At 39.4% G+C, this 17630-nt stretch overlaps 1 protein-coding gene across 3 annotated transcripts in view; it reads right to left on the bottom strand.

Annotated features, from left to right (window-relative positions):
* Positions 1-17630, bottom strand: part of DOK7 (docking protein 7) — a 59122-nt gene that overhangs the window by 16450 nt on the left and 25042 nt on the right. For all 3 annotated transcript variants that reach the window (XM_048303518.1, XM_048303519.1, XM_048303520.1), the window contains one exon: positions 226-268. In XM_048303518.1, the coding sequence (XP_048159475.1) occupies positions 226-268 (43 nt within the window). The remainder of the gene's footprint in view (positions 1-225; positions 269-17630) is intronic.

Genomic DNA, 17630 nt, shown 5'->3' with positions numbered 1-17630 from the left:
AGAAAGGGAAAAACAAATATATTAATCTTTGCAACCAAAGTTTCTATAGATTAAAATGTATTTTATAATTGCCAGACATGAACTGCAGCAGCAAAACAACCCCAAACAGGACACCTCTCAATGTAGTATTTAGTTCTGCTTCCATAAATCTTCTGTTTCTCTCATCACAACTTGGGACTTAAATGTCATCCTTAAATAAAAAAAAAAAAACTAAATGGCTCCTACCTGATACAGCTGGTAAGACTCCAGACTGTAATACTGCTGTTCCCTAAAGAAAACAGAAAATTTTAGAATGAAAAATCTTTACAAGAAGTAGAAACTTGAAAAAATATAGGAAGTATGTAAAAGTAGAAGGGAGGGGAAGAAAGCAGAAACATGGCCAAGATTTCATTTTTCAAAGAGAAAAAACATCCCACAGCATTTCAGAAAATATTAGATTATACATTACAAAGATGAAAAATGCAAATGGGAGTTTGATGTGTGAAATTATATCAAATGTAGGACATTGTTAAGGTATCATCGAAATTATAGGAAAAACAACAAAAAACTACAAGAATCAGCTTTGACTAGAGAAAAAAAATGAGGCTGAGACAATAACAAAAACAAAACCAGTCTTTTGTTATTAAGTGATTTTTTTCAGTCATTAAGATTGTCCTAATTTCCATTTCAGTACATCATACTCCATTATTTCTGCAACTCTGAGGCCTCCTGCTGCAATCATCTAAGGCAGAGACTTCACTAGCAGTGGTAACTGCAAAGGCAACTCAACAGAAAGCACAGGAGAGAACAGTCTTAAAAGCGACCTTTTATAATTCTACAAAACACAGCAAAACATGGTTTTGCCTGTTGGAGAAACTTTTAAAATTATTATGGCATAATGTACAAATGTAAGTGCATGGTTTTCAAACCCAGAGCATAACACATATCTCAACCTACCCTGTGATTACATCAAAGGAGAAAAGGGGTAAGTGACCTCACTCAAATCATATGCTTTTGTTACGCCTGCTATGATACTCAGACAAAAACCCACAGTGTGATTATTTAAGGCCTGCATGTCTCATAGTATTACTTATAAATATAAGTTAAATATTCTTCTAACTTATAATCTTTTATCTGTGGCCCAGAGCTGAGTACTGGGGTCTGTGATGCACGTGGCTTCAACCACCCCACCACTGCAACACCCACAGTAAGCGGATATGCACCACTCATGTATCACACATCATGAGCTGCATGGCCAGGGCTATTTTAGCTCTGGTAGTGATCTGACAGCAGCCAGATGACATTCATTTTTTATGTTCTGCTTCCAAATACCTTGGGTAGAGTTCAATGATAGATGTTAGGAGAAGCCACTGGTTTGATATGCTGGGTCATTATTCACAGATTAGCTCGGTTGCCCTAAAGAGCTAAAAAGAACCTAAGCCTGGCATTCATTTCTGTGTGCACAAATAACCAGCAAGGCACATAATCCTTTTCACAATCAAAATGGGATTTTCTTTTCCCTCTTCTGTGTATATTTGGAGTATCTTTGCCTTTCTCTCACCTTTTTTTTTTAAAGATTCATTTTATTTTATTCAAACTTTCATTCTCTTTATATTTCATGAAATATATGATTGATCACACCAGTTCTCATTAAAAGAAAAAAAATCAACAGTTAAAAATACTGTCCCATATGAAGAGCAACAGGCCCACCTTTCTCTATAGAATTTTCCAGTTATTACATACATCATCCTGTTCTGGTGCTGCTTAGGGGAGTTTTAGTCTTTGGGCCCAAGATAAGCCCAAAAAGTCCAGGTCATGTAATATAAGCTCCACAGCAAAGAGCAAAGATACTGTACTTCCCAGTTTCCTGGCTGTAGAAGAAGTTTTGCCAGATTCATAGCGACAAAAAGCACCAGAACAGCTTTGCAAGCCCACCTCCTTGGCATAAAAAGGAGCCAGAATCTTGCAAGTCAGGTGGACAGGAAAAAAAAGAAAAATACTGTCTTAAAACTAGTTCCTCCTGTTACTGGCTATGATGGATAGCTGTTCAATATAAACTAAGCATTTTCACAGAGCCAAAATATTTTTGTTTCCTATTTTGCTTCCTAAAAAGGAGGAAAGTACACTTCCAAGAAAAAGCAGACTAGTTTCTGTAGGTTTTAATGCTGAGCAGGGCTCCATCATCACTGGCAAGAGGAATGAAATGCCAGTCACCTGATAACTGTGTCAACATTTCAGACACACCTCATCAGCCACAGCTTATGTAATTCCCTTTGTGTATCTTTAGAAATAAAGCTTTTCTTTCAGCTCATCTAAGTTTGGCAGCTTTTTATAGCTCCATTATTCTGCGCCTACTGAGAGTTAGAGTCCTCAGCACAGGAAAGATGAACCTCTTGGAGCAGGTCCAGAGGATGGACACAAAATGATAGGAGGGCTGGAGCACCTCTCCTTTGAGGAAAAGCTGAGAGAATTGGGGTTGTTCAGCTTGGAGAAGAGCAGGCTCCAGGGAGACCTTAAAGCAGCCCTTCAGTACTTAAAGTGCATTATAAGGAAGATGGGGACAGACTTTTTACCAGACCCTGTTGTGATAGGACAAAGGATTATGGTTTTAAAATAAAGGTGGGTAGATTTAGACCAGATACAAGGAATAAATTTTTTACTATGAGAGTGGTGAAACACTGGCATAGGTCACCCAGAGAAGATGTGGATCCCACATCCCTGAAAACATTCAAGACTGGGCTGTGTGGGGCTCTGAGCAACCTGACCTAGTGGAAGGTGTCCCTACTCACTGCAGAAGGGTTAAACTAGGTGACCTTTAAAGGTCCCTTCCAGCACAAAATATTCTATGCTTTTTAGGTCTCTTTTGCTTTAGTCACAAATAGGAAGTTTTGCCCCAGTCTGAGTCCTCAGGCTGGAAAAGGAAAGGCTCAACATAAATGAGAGGCTCACAGATCTTTCTTACTATGAAACAGGACTTTGTACCTGACAGTAATAGAAGCAAATATTTGCATTATGAGATTTTTATTCTGCACATACCAAAAATGCACTCATAAACAGAGGCTTGATTGCAACATTGGTCAAATGCTTAATTTTCGCAGAGGAGATGATCTAGATTGTTTTTTCTCCTCTCCCTTCATTTCAAAGCTATTATGTAGTAACAAGGCTACGCAAAATATCCAGTTTATCAAGAGAAAACCATGAAAATCATGACTCAAAATCCCTGAGTCCCTGAAAATCAGAAACTGTGAAGCAGACTTCTCCAACAATGAACAAACACTCTCCTGCCTGCTGTGTGTAGCTGGTGGCACGTCATCACAACCCTCTGACTGCCTCACATAGTTTGTGTGTAGAGGGAGGCAGCAGATTATAATCACATAATATAGTTTATGACAATAAACTTGAACTCACAGAAACTTCACAAAGGTGCAAAGGACTCAATGAGGAAATACTGAATGAAGATTTTGAAATCAGCATCACAAAGAAAAGTTTAAAGTGCTTTTAGAAAATGGAAGAGAAAAAGTATTGATCGTGTCCAAAGTTCTGCAAAGCTCAGATATTTCAGCAAAAAGAAACCAGTCCCTAATGAAACTGACAGTTAAAGTACTTTCCTTGTAAGGATTAAACACTATGACTTATATTCTATTATTCTAAAACACAGTAAAGTTTAAAACCTGAATGCTTAGGCTGCCACAAGAAAGACGAAGTTCCCAGGAAAGGTCAATAAATACAGGCACATGGAGCAACCTTTAAAGGTCATCTGCCTTGATGGGCTGTTTCATCTTGCCCAGCAATTGATCAGGTTGAGAACAAAAGATACAAAATTATTAAACTCTATGATCCTTCCTAACAACTCCAAATGAAACAAACTCCTGCCGATAGCATGCTTCAGGTGCAGGGCTCCAATTTCAGCCCCAAACTCCCAATTACTCAGCTTCATCTGTTGCAAGCCAACTGCCGCCCTACAGAAAGATTGCTGCAGTCAGTTCAGAAACATCTCCACTTGCTCAGCCAAGCCCGAACATCAGTTATTTTATGAGACAGTGGCACTGGCAAGCCATGGGCTGTGCCACATTAAAATACACCCCTTAAAACCTGTGGGATAATCAAGTTCCACTCATCTACAAGTTACAGCCCTTTTTTAAAAAACAAGACGTGAGAAACAACCAAAAATATTGTTTAATTGTAGTCTAGATTTGTATTGCCATCTTCTCTCTCTCAAGTTTTCTACAGAGGCCTCTGAAGTTGCAATTCTTATATGTTTCTATTGAAAGGTGTCTCCTGCTTCTTGCTCTGGGCTTCCCAGCTGCCTGCAGCCGGGAGCCGCTTGTCACACAACCCAGAATACAACCATGGGCACCAGAATGTGATCATTGCCTCCAAAAATGACACAACTTGCCTTTAGCATATTCTGAAGCTATCCATTTATGGGAGAGAAAGAAAAGCTGGCTGAGTTCCCTACCACGAAAGCCAGTACCTGGACCCATCCACCAGACAGCAGAAATTCCAGTGGTGGAGTCTCAGTTGCAACACTGAAGGGTCAAATTTCAAGCTCTGCTACTGACAATATATGAGCCCATGGGGAAGCTGACACAGCAACAAGGCACATGATTTGCTCTTGTCTTTTGCTTTTCAAAACCTGACCTAGAACTACTACACACTGGACAGTCACACTAGGAGTGTGCTGAACAGCTGGACTATAACGCAATTACATGGTCACATACCAGTTTTTCCATGGGACATCTGTCTTATTCACTGCACGAGAGGGACACGTGTGGGTACAATCAAGATGGCATGAGCAACTGTAAATCTGTCAATTCCTTAACAGTGAGAAGCTTAACTTTTCAACCTAAACAACATCCTTTTAACATCACACACATATGTCATTATGCACAGAAGTTTTCAGACAACTCTAGAGGAAGCAGCTGTGCAATACCATCCAAGGCATATGAAATACCTGGTGTAAACACATCAGTGATGTTTGTGTCTGTCTCCAGGCATTGCTACAAGCCAAGCTTACAGCCTTGCTAGACAAAATATAAGTCATGAGAATGTACAGCTGGCCAAAAGCAATAATACTCACTCCAAGTTGATAACAAAGTCTGAAAGCGCACAACACCAAACCCTCCTAAACTGTCCTAACACCAATATCAGCTAGACAGCTTGTGATTACAGAGACATGCCCAAAACTACAACTTATATAAATAAAGACACTCTGCCACCTCCATGAGACTGAGGTTTTGGGTTTGTCTTACCATTTCTTACTAATTTCATAAGGTTTGATTTTCTTATGGTTCCTCAAAGATTGGTATGATGGCTCCAGATCAAACAAAATTATTGAGTACTTTTGTGAATTTGAGGGTCTCACCTGCTTAATCACAGGTAAAATTCAGAAACACTGGTTTCTGTACAGGAAGAAGTACTTCATTATTTCACAGAGATTTTGTAGGGATAAATATAGTGACAGTATGCAGAGAGAGAGACTACAGCAGCAAACCCTCTAGGGAGAGCTGTATAAGAAACTCAAATGGAAAGATGGACACTAATGATTATGAATATTGCTGAAGAGATGAGCTCATCTACACTTCTGAACAGACTTCACAGGACAAAGACACTGAAGTACTGAGAACACTTCACTCCTGGTTCATGATACAGGAGGACTTTTCCCAGCAGGAGCCAGGACTAGGCTGAAGAATTTCACCAGCCAGAGGAAATGGCTAAGCCAGACATAGCAAATTGCCTCTGAAACCAATTTTAATCCAATGTATTTGATAAACACGGCCAGAATGGTGGAGGAGTTAGAAGACAGGAACTAAAAACGATTCTTCGTGAAAAATAAAAACACCATATGCAAATGTCACAGGATATATTCCTCAAACTTAACAACGGGGTCACAGCATCTCCTGATTTCAGAGCACAAAACCCTGAACAATTACACCTGTGAATTGATGCTATGTACATAATACAGTGTATTAACATCCGCCTTCGCTACCTCATCTTTCACCAAGTATCCCATAATAATCATTTTGCCATTCAGGACATCAAAGACTCCTTACACAATTGCCATTAAAATAAACCACACTCAGCTCAGAAACGATAAATGCTTTCTCTCCAACTGTGAGATCTAAGAATGAAGGCAAATACCGTGAAATAATCTAAAGTTCAGCATGTCATATGGGCCAAAATAAAGACAACCAATTCTTCCATGTAATTAGAATCATCTACATTGTTCCCCCCAACTCCTCAGCTGAGCTGTCCTGATTTATAGTAGCAGATGATGTTCTGTAGTTTTATGAAAAGGAACAATATTTAGTTAAAGCATTAAGACACACAGCAGATTTTCTGATTCAAAACAGTGTTGTCAGGTTCTTAGAGATGTTTTTATAGAAACATTACATTCCCTTTTCCCTTCCCAGAGCCTTGTTCAGCTCAGCTCCTGTTAAGCCACCTCTCCTAAGGAACAGACCGAAACTCCCGCTGCACTGCTCATGCACTGGAGCTCAAACACTCATTTTTCCAGACTGTTGAAGGTCCAGCAGTGCACCCACAGCATTGCTTCAGCCAGTCCCATTTCCACAGGTGAACACGAGTGCTCTTCCTCAGCTTGCAGCTGAATCACAGTGAACACAGTAGCTTTAGCCATGCAAAGAGAGGCTGCATTTCTCTGTTAGAAATTGCAAGACCTTTATAGAGAGATGTTTATGAACAATAAAAATAAACATTAATAGGTTATACATTTGTATCCTTACAGAAATATAGTAAAATGACAGGCCTTTGTGCCTGCAGCTGTATTTTAACATGAAAGATTATTTTAAATTTAATTCAGTGCCGATAACTGGAGGGGAAAAAACCTTTCCTCTTTTTGTAAAAATAATATTTGTTTTTAGAGAGCCTGGCACTTCTGAAGTCTTGTCAAGTGCAATGGAAACATAGTAATGTACACAAAGTCAAAGAGGCTTCAATTCCATGTATTCTGGTTTATGTTTCATATATCCCAAATTCCAACAGGGGGTAGCATTACACTTCTGCAAGAACATTTGATATTTAGAATACACTCAGTTTCCCCACATTTGATAGTCTGAGCTTCCTTGTACAATAGATCTGTTAATTTCCACTCATTCTGCACTCAGTGAAAATTGCACAAGGCAGGGACTCCAGCAAAACTCCCCTAACGCTGAAAGTGAGGCTCAGATGGGCCCAAACAGGTATGAAAAACAGCAGATTTGACAGCTGTGCAAATAAGCAGCGTGTGGTTCTCAGCTCATTCTTCTTGCTCAGCACATAACACAAACAGGAGAGGCAAGGTGCTCACGGATGGGATTCAACACCTCACATGATCCAGTTCCTTTGCATTTTAAAGTTCACAAGACTAACTGTGCCCCCACGGAGCATCTCAGTACTGCAGAAATACCTGTGAAAACTTGACCGATGGGAAATACTGAGATACATCTTCTCAGAACAGCACAGCCCAATAGAAACCACAGAGTTCTGAGTCAAAGCATTAACCCATTTCAAGATTGGCAAAGTCAATACAAAAGTATTATGAAGCAGGAAGCTTGGAGAGTGAAAATAAACAAGAAGGACCATTATTAACACATGGACCAACGTGCACACGCACTCACAAAGGGATTCAGATGGTCTTGCCCTCCTGCTTAGCAACGCAGCAATTTATGGAAAATTTACACGCAAAAGTGCGTGAAGAATCCCTTTTACTCAAGTTCCTGCTTTCAACGAGATTTAAAATCCAATTCAGCTATTCAGGAAGAAAAGGTTCCCATTTTGCAAATAGAGTTCAACTACAACCCTGCAGCTGAAGTGACAGACAGTAAATAGAGAAGGACTCAAATGAAAACATTTCAAAAGCTGGCAAAGTGAAATCTCAGATCTTAGAGACAAATTAAACCTGCTTCTGTGGGTTCTTAGATATGGAGAAAGTTTATGTTAAGCTTTAATTACCATTTTGAAACATTCGCCTGGGGACTGCCCGAAGAAAAGTCTTTTCCTTCCTCCACTTCCCCACTGCTGTTCCACAGTGTGAGCTTAGCTTCTGCTGGCGCTAAAAATACACTTGTGCCTGTTTTGTAGCTGATGGAGCTATGCCAATTTACATTAGACTAGTTACTTGATTCCTTCCTTCCAGCCCATTCCACATAAAGACACAGAGAAAAGAATCCTTGTTATAACCTGTGCATCCTGTTCCACAGAGAGAGAACTAGAGTGGGCTTAATTATGGGCCTATGAAGAATAAAAATGAAAGCCTTGCAATATGATCTTCACATTCATTTTCCTCCTTTTTCAACCTCACATTTAGAGCTATAGTTAGTCAACTTCTTCCAGAAAAAAAAAATTATTAACAATATAATCAGTGATCATCAGTAGAAAGAAATGGATGGAAGTAGAAGGACAAATAAGGGAGAAAAAGCTCAAAATAGTAAAATTAAGACAAGTGTTTTTCTTTATCCCTGGCCTATCACTGAAATTATGGTTTGTCAAAAGTAATGAAACTATAATTAAGCTGCACAGCTTCAAAGGATACAGCTACTTAACTATGCATGGGGGCTGCTCCCAGGCTGCTTCTGTATCAGAGAGCAAGTGCTATAAATTATTAGGCACAATTATATCTGTAGTTTTTTTTCCAAAGCCTCCTATAGTAGTTATCTCTATAGCATGTGTGTTCTGCTTGACTTTGTGTCTCAAGGAATGAGATGAATCGGCAAACTTCATCTGGAAATGTCTTCTTTGTGCTACAGGGGATTCAAGTATACAGTTACTAGCCCTGATATAGCCCACTTAGCACTCCTCTGTCCTTCTATTAAACCAGATCTGGAAAAGGTTTATATTTCCTTAATATTTTCCAGGCTCAAATTTCTAGTACATTCAAAATTGCTTCCAATCAGCATTGAATTAGCAGAGGATTCCACAGAATCCAGACTACTGCAGAGGATGTGGCTAGGGGAGAGGGAACACAGCCAGAGTTCATGTCCCCCTGATTCCCAGCTGTTGAAACAGTCATTTTAGTTGACTGACAGCTGGCTGCTGCACTTTATCCTGCGAATAGCCCGATATCCTCATGTGACAAGACTTAGGAGGACAAAGTCAACTTTAAAGCCCCTTTTCCATCTACACTTTGGACTTGCGTGGTATTGAACTGCTGCAGAGAAAGTCCCAAGGTCTGCTTTCTTTCATTTACCCGGCTTTCAGAAAAAAAACATGGAAAGACACAAAAGATAACTCCAAGGAATACATACAAGCAGAGCTGGCATGCAGTAAAGGCATTTTGCTGCAGCCTAGAAGTCCTATGTAAGACTGGTATTCACTCACTCCATCCTGGCTTTCATTTATCATAGGAATCACACTTATTTTGACCTTAACATCCTCATCCCACCTGAGGAAGCTCAGTCTAACTTCTAGACACACACACAAATTTTGTATTGTTATATTGATGCATCAAATGTCCCTGGAGCTGAACCACAGGGGATGGAAAAACAACAGTAGCTTGACATAACATTTTTCCCTACACTTCTGTCCTACACCCACGAGTTGAATTACTGGCTAAAGTAAGATAGATTTTCAAGGCACAAAGTGTTGTTACGTTAGCAGGGATGGCCAGAAGGCATCCCTGAAGTCTTTCCCTCTGCAGTGTCATTTAGGAATGAAACAGAAGAGTTTGTGTGCAACTGGTAAAAAGAGCTTTTTTCACACTTTGAAAAGGATTTACTCAGTTGGTCAGGTGCAGTAACTTTGCCACTTCACTGTGTCACCTTGGTTCTTACTGAGAGTTCCTAAATTTCAAAGCTAAGTTTAGCCAGAACCAAGGGAACTCAATTGGGTCAATTGCCTACCTAAAACACTGCTCAGAAGTTCCCTGTGAGAGTCATCTGCTCTCACATCTCTTACTGGGGAAGAGCTGAGTTTTACCTAATCCCCGTTTGAGCAAAATGGCTTTTGATCTAATAGAAAAATTGCATCCAAAAAAATTTGCAAAATTAGATTTTATGCAATATGCCTCTTCATGAGGATTTTAGAAAAGAATACATTAAGAAAACATAGTACCGTTATGGGGTTTTTCCTCCCTCTGTTGTTACAACTTGGCTGGAAGTTCAGGCATATCCTCAAGCATGTTCTTGATATCTTGCTCCTTTCTAAATGCTAAAAAATTGCTAAGCCCTCAGGCTAATCCCATTCTTAGAAAGAACTGATCTTCAACTGCCATGTCCTCAGTCACAGACTTTCTGAATCAACTGAGTGTAAAGGCTCATGCATTCATAACTTCTGTCCAGTAACTGCAGTTCTTGAAAGACACCATTCTTCAAGCTCAATTTCACACACATAAAAAATTCTCTTGAAATAACTTATTCAGTGCCACTGCTTTGTGGCCTTTCATTAAAAAGAAAGTGGCTTTCAACTATTTGTTGAAGTTATAAAAATTAGTGATAGACGCCACCATTCTAAAACAAAAATTGTGGAGCAGGTGCTTCATCATGGCAGGTTAATTTTCTCCTTTAGCAACTCTCACTAATGACTTTCTTTCTGTCCACAGTTTCTTAAAAGGCAAACTTTCTGTCTCTCTCACTGCCATGTGGACAACATTGCATTTAATATAATCTTTAGCACTTGGATAGAATTTTCAACATCCAAAGTCCTGTAGAAACACAATCCCATCAGTCCTGACAACAGCCTTGGGAAGCAAATACAGATACCACAAAGTGAGGTAAGCTGGTCAGAGCCACAATAAAACCCTTGCACAAAATTCCTGCATCAGTCCAAATCTCAAGCTTCTTACCTCTCTTTATAAAAAGTGAGACAGTGCCCAAAACACCACTTTGCCATCACAAACTCCTGCCAGGAGTCTGTCTGCTATAGACAACCAGCTTTATAGCACAGTGGGGAGGTTTGTCAAATGCATTCAACACTAAGCCAGGCAGAGCAAGAACACCAGAGTTTAGCACAGATTCTTTCTGTGTTACCTGATGTCCAGAGCAGTCAATTCCACTCTTCTACTACGGGACAGGGTTTGAAATCTGCCTGGTTTAGATATCAAAAATCCATCTTATTTATTTTAACTCACGTGCAACCTAAATCTCTAATGAAGTGAACACTTTAGCTACACTGATTTAAGTGGCCTTGCTTCTAGAAGTGTCAGAGGGAAGGAACTGAAGTCTGCACAAGGCTTCTGCTGAACTCAGTGGGACATTTTGGTCAGAACTGTACAATTGTATGAGAGGTAAATTTGACGGTCTTATCTTCCTTATGGACTTATAAAGAATTCCCTCTCCTTTCTCCTCTAGACAATTTCCCTTGCACTTCAGCAGAAGCATTCAGAACTCTGCATAATAAAGCAATCTATAAAATCTCAAGGAACTTATATAACAGTCCATCCTGAAAATTGGTGGGCATTTTTGTATCAGAATGGCTTATGCACATTTACTACCTTCTTTGCCTATGGGAAACATTCATTCAGTTCTGAACATATAAATATATTTCTGTGATTCATTCCTCAAATTGGTTTCAGTATAATGAAACCACAGAGCAGGTTCAATGGAACAGGTAATAACCCATTTTCTATTCAATAGATTTGTTGCCACATATTTTCATGCTAACAAATGCCAAAATTGAATTATCCATATGAAGATGTTGTTACCATATTATTAAATTTCACAAACATAATAGCTGGAAAAATTATTTGCTCTTTATGACTAAAGCAATGAAACTTGGAATAGGGTTGGATATGACAAAGAGTAAGGACTTGCCTACGCCATAACACAACTCATACCTTCAGATGTAATCTGATTACAAGTAATTACAAGTCATTGTAATTCTGCTGACATATTATCAGCCAGACTGAAAGTATTTCCACGGATATCTTTAAGTAATAAGTATATTGGGAATCTTGAATTACCAAAACTAATTCCACTCCTATGTCTTGTCCTGAGTTATGAATGAGTTTAAGCACAATTTGTATAATTTTGCTGGAACGCATTTCACCCTTCTAATTTGCATACTTCCAGTTTTAAGTGGCTCTGTCAAAAAAGGTTGGTTGGAAAGGTCACACCCCTACTGAGCATCAATTTTCAGTCCTCTCATCTACTCACAGTGAGCTGCTGTCAGCCCTCCAGACATCCCATCCAAATGATTGCTATCCTACTGACACTCGCCAATTCCTTCTGAGCCATGCAATTACTTTGATGTCACTGACTGTTAATCAAAACAAAATATTTCCTGCATAGTCTTTTTAATGCACAATCTTAAAAATAGAATGTTGGCAGACATTACAAACATTTTTCAGAAATGCGAGTCAAGGAGTTGAAGTTTTTTGAAAGTAACTTTGCTTATGATCTTCCAGAAGGAGATAAACCATATGGGAATCAAACTTGTGAATCTTAATCCAGGGCTTCTACTGGAGTTATTAGCTTCTCCTGAGCTGAGCTCCATGTAATCTATGCTTTCCTTGTATCTTTTTGTATTTTCTTCCTCTGCAGGTGAATTTTCCTTTCTCCCTTTTAGAAAATGAAGATAGAAAGTGTCTGCTAACATTTTGTAGGATTCTGTTGAACTTTTCCAGAAAGAAATGGATTTCTATTTAAGGGGGGGAGGGGAGAAAGAGAAAAAAAGCCTTCTATTTTTTCATTTTGGCCACATTCCAAGCAATCTGAAGAGTCTCCTTTACAGCTGGATCAAAACCAGAAGCCCCACAAACCCTACATTCCAAAGGGAATAATTTTTTCCAGCTTTTATTATCAGATGACTGCTCCTCCAAAGCATTTCTTTCTCTCTCTTCAGAAAAGCTACTGCTCCCAAGAGAGGAAGAAGTAGCCATCAGTATTAGTAATAACAACAGCTATTAGCCAGCTTGATTGTATTTAGGGGAGGAAGCCAATTTTCCCATTTGTTCATTGTGATGGGGATAGAAGGTCAATACCGTGGTTTATCAATATCTCCATGGCTCTCTGACAGAAAAGCAATCCAGCAACATTTGTGTTTGGTACAGAAGAATGAATTCTGCTGAGTTACATTGTGTGCATTCCCTCGTGTAAGGAAAGATGCTCTCTTCTCTTGACATTGTTATAATTTCACTTACCAGTGCTTCTGTGGCAGGCACTTCTTTTCCCACTACAGACCACAGGCTGTTCGCCTTAGTGCCAGATCCCAGTAAGTGCCAACTCTTATTATTCTGAATTTAGATTAAAACCTTTATTTTTTGCACAAAAGTCATGAGGATTCTTTCATGATAGATGGAGAGTACTTTGAATAAAGTTTTTTAGATAAAAGATAAGGTAGCCTCCTACAGGGCTGAAAGCAAGTCAGATCTGCATTGCTCTGGGGGGGTTGGCATGTCTCTTGTGTTACTGTGACCTCTGAAATCCAGATTCTTACCCATTAAGTGACCTCTTCCACGCAAACCTTCGGAAGACCCAGGTCACTTATATGAGCCCTTACCAGCAACAGCAATGGAAAAGGAAGCTGGGTCTCTTCTTGATCACTTGGGAGTGCAGCCTGTTGCCAAGAAGCATTATAATACTGTACAAATTAACTGGTGAACTGGGAAGAGAAAAAAGTCTTCCTTCCCTGCAAGCTGATGATAAGCAGTATCTCTACACAGTGCATAAGGAGACCTGGATGGGAGATGAGATCAAGAGGATGGAGATCATCTCTACAATAGACTTGGGCTCCTGGCCAAAACTACAAAGAGGAAAACAAAACAAATCTAGCTCTAAAGCCTGATACTACATCCACCTGTTTTATGCCACTTTTCTCTGTCAGCTTCAACTGGAGAACATATTTGATCTGCACAGCACTGGGTGCTTTTGTCAGCATAACCAGCTCCAGAAATGACTTGCATTTCACTGTAAAGCGCAGCAACAATCATGGGTTTCTTCTATTTCAGAAAGATGATGTGGGAAAATTGGTGGGCTTTAAGATGCATTTGAATCTCTGAAAAGTCTGAAGAATAACACTACTTTATCACAAAAATTTCAGAGCCTTCAGAGCCTTTTACAACAATGGCAATGTAAGTAAAATGCCAGATGGCCAAACCATTGTCCAGTGCAGACACCTCATTTAGTGGTGACACATGTGATGGAAGATGCACATCACTACTGGTTCATGTATCACAGTCAGGACTCAGAAAAACAACTGGAATTAAATCTTGAAAGAAAAGAGCACAAAAGCAAGTTTTCTAATTCATGCAAAAAGTCAGCAAGACCCAGATACAGGAACTTCACAAACACATCATTCAGGTCAACAATAACAACTGACTTCCAGGTTCCTCTGAGGTGCAAACTGTTCCTGTTAGTTCTAACAGTGCCCAGCTGCCCAGAGCTCTGAGATTAGAGCAGAAATACAAGCAGCTACAATGCTGTAAGAAGATGACGAACGCATCCTTCTCAGCTGAGAATTTAGACAGCTTGTAGCTTTTTTAAAGGTGGGAGGAAGCATAAAATGTTACAGCACCACACATCAATACTGTAAAAAAAATCTTTGAAAAGAGATGTAAAAGATGTGCAAATACAAATAATCATGTTCCTACACTCTCAGAGAACGCATGGAAATAAACACAGTACAAGATAAACACATAAGGTTTTCAGTCTCCTGGGGAAAGAGGTAATGACTCCCAACAGAAAAAAATAAGCTAAATTAAGGTTGTAGATAACAGTACATTGTGGTTTCTTTAGTATCTGTTTTAGTACTACATTAGAAAAGTACTTGATTAAAAGCCAAAAAAAATTAAAACATTCTCAGTTACACAGATATGGCCATGTAGTCATGCAGCTGCCATTTCTTGAATTTCACCACACAAGTTAACACCTTACAGGCCTTCTCTTTCACCACTTTCAAAAGCAGCATCTACAATGAGAGGAGACACACCAGCTAACTCCAGGGTTAAGGGGTTTGTATGGGATTTGGAAAACCAAGGCTACATTCCAAACCCAGCTACAGGCTGCTCATGATCCTGGTAAAATTAGTCCAGGTAAGACAGCAAAAGAGACCTCAATGCAGGATGTTCTTTAGAGTTCAAGCCCCTTCTCTGTCTGAAGACACATCAGCTGTGCTTTTCCCCAGACTTAGTCTCTCCCTGGTCTGCAACGCACAAGGGACACACAGATACTCACAGGTTCTCTAGAACACAAAGGTTCTGCACTCACCCAAGGATGCAGGTGATTAACCAGCCCTGAAAGGGGGATGTGGTGCTGCATGATTAAATACAGTAGTAAAGAGCCTGCTCAAGGATCACAGTACAGGCATGCACATGCCTTCCTGTGGAGTTGGAATGCAAAAAGGAAGCAGTTTCAACAGGACAGAATAAAAGAATTAAATATCCTATCACCTAGCCAAACCAACTCCCCACTTAAACTGAGATCCACATGCCCTTCAAGGCAGGTGCCAGTTCTCCCTCTATTGTGTATGGAAGGATTCTCAGCCCCTCAGTGCAGTGGATCCCGCTGCCTGACAAGACCCCTGAACTCTTTTATCCATCATAACCACAACATTTCTGTATTTCCACTTCCTACAAATATGCTGGGAGATTCAAAGTTGGAGGCATAGCGTGCTCCTGCACTGTGGTAGCAGGAGCTATACAACTACCTCACGGAGGGTTTGGGTAGACTAGCTCCTAATTTGGAACCATATTGTCCCCAAGGAGGCTTTGGTTATTTTAAAATCATCTACTTAAGTAGGTGGCTGAATACCAATAGAGATTGATGACAAGAGCCACACACAAACTGACAACTTCTTTTCCCCTCTATCATGGCAAGTTAACTACCAAAGCAGTACTCATGACTACATTTCTACATAAATAAGAACTCCCACTGACATAAATATGAGTTTAGCATGACCTAGACATACATAAATGTAATTCCTACTAATAGGCACATTTGGAGCTGTCAACAATGATTTGAGTATAACACTAAGTGGCATGAAGAGACAGCCATAAACATTCCATATTAATTCATCTTGCAAGAAGAAGGTGGTCAGGGGACAAAAAGCAAGACAAAACTAAACCCAGTACTTGTCAGATGGAAAAGGACAAAACCAGTTGGAAAATAATTTTATTTTTCAGACTTCTACAAAAATTTACAAACAATGATGGTGTAAAAAAAAAGGAACACCCTATAAAAAAAGTTGACATTTGTCAAACTATAGCATCAAAGGAAGTTACAGAGCAACAAGCATACATGAAATTCTATTCATCAAATTAGTATTAGTTAAGTAGTTAAAAATGTAATAAGTCTAATAATAAATCTCTACAGCTTACTCAGAAATTGTAACAATCAACTCTGAGCTTAAATTATACTTACAATAGACAATGAATTCATCTCTGCCATCATCTACAGCACTGAAATCAGCTAGGTCAAATTACATAGCAAAGGCACATCTTGGGAAGTTTGTAAGGACATCTTGAGCGCAGCACTATTACGTACAACAGAAAGCAAATCACCCTGCATGCTTGCTTCTTAGTCCCCAATGTCTAATATGAAATACAGTATACAAATAATAGAAACAATATTTAGTAAGTCTTTTCATGCTGGTTCTATTCTTCATGCAGAGTGACAGAAAGGCTTCCTTGCCCTATTTTCTGTTCGAGCCTTGGCACTTTCGCAGGGTCTGTTCTCCCTGTTTTCATCATCGTCCTTGTCATTAGTAGAGTAGGTGGCTCTTAACAAGTCAGTCCCAGTCAGGACCCCCACCATGCCCTCCACATGTCTTCATCCCACAACTCTCTCCAATTCTTCACATGCTGAGCTCCAACATGCACACACAACATGCCCAAACCTAACCTCCATTTGCCAAAGTTTACATACAGGGCAGAAAACAAACAAATGCTCACAGCCTTAATTACTGCTGCAGCCTTTCCTCTACCGAGGTCACTTTAAATAGTAGGCATTTAAAAGCCATTAACACAATTTAATCAACAGCTTAACTCAAAATTGCAAAGGAACCCCAAACACCAGCACATTAAAGCCTTTTGAACATGAATTTGAATAAACATGAAAACCTGGTGTTTTCATCAATCCATAAATCAGCTCCTCCTGGACCTAACTTAAATATATCCTACTCAAAGTACAAGGAGTAATAATTATTTTTTAGTTACAGCCTATGGATTTGTGCTTTCACTGCACTCCTCAGGGGAAAAGCCAAAGACAGCATCCATTAAATACTGCTAAAATAACTCATCTTGACAGTTCAAGAGAGTGCATCAAAGGGTTACTTTTTCTTTCAAAAGTAAAAACAAACCCATGAATCATTCTATTTAATGAGACTTCTTTTGCAACTGCTTATAAATGGGATTTTTTAAAAAAAAAAAAGCAGATGTGCATATCTCATGCAAAAACAAAAGTTAGTAAGAAGGTTGCACCAGTGTTTATCACTAAATTTGTTTAGGTATAGACAAGATCTGAAATTCTTTCCAGCTTATCTTACTAGGGCAGCTAGAAACACCATGAAACCTGACAGCACTTTGCAATAAAAGATGTGGCTATTTATGTCATTGGGGTAAACAGGCAGTAGTAATGACATAATTTAGCTTTTAATGGTTTTGAAGATATCCAGTGGAACACTCACTTTCAGCTTCCATCTTCCACAGATACCCAGGGTAAAATCTGATAAATTCACATCTAAACCAACAATTCAGATCACCCAGAAACATTTAGACCATG

The sequence above is a fragment of the Corvus hawaiiensis genome, chromosome 5, assembly GCF_020740725.1.
Source record: "Corvus hawaiiensis isolate bCorHaw1 chromosome 5, bCorHaw1.pri.cur, whole genome shotgun sequence".
In the NCBI taxonomy this organism is placed as follows: Eukaryota; Metazoa; Chordata; class Aves; order Passeriformes; family Corvidae; genus Corvus; species Corvus hawaiiensis.
The sequence above is the reverse complement of the archived record's forward strand: the minus strand, read 5'-3'. Positions and strand labels throughout refer to the sequence as shown.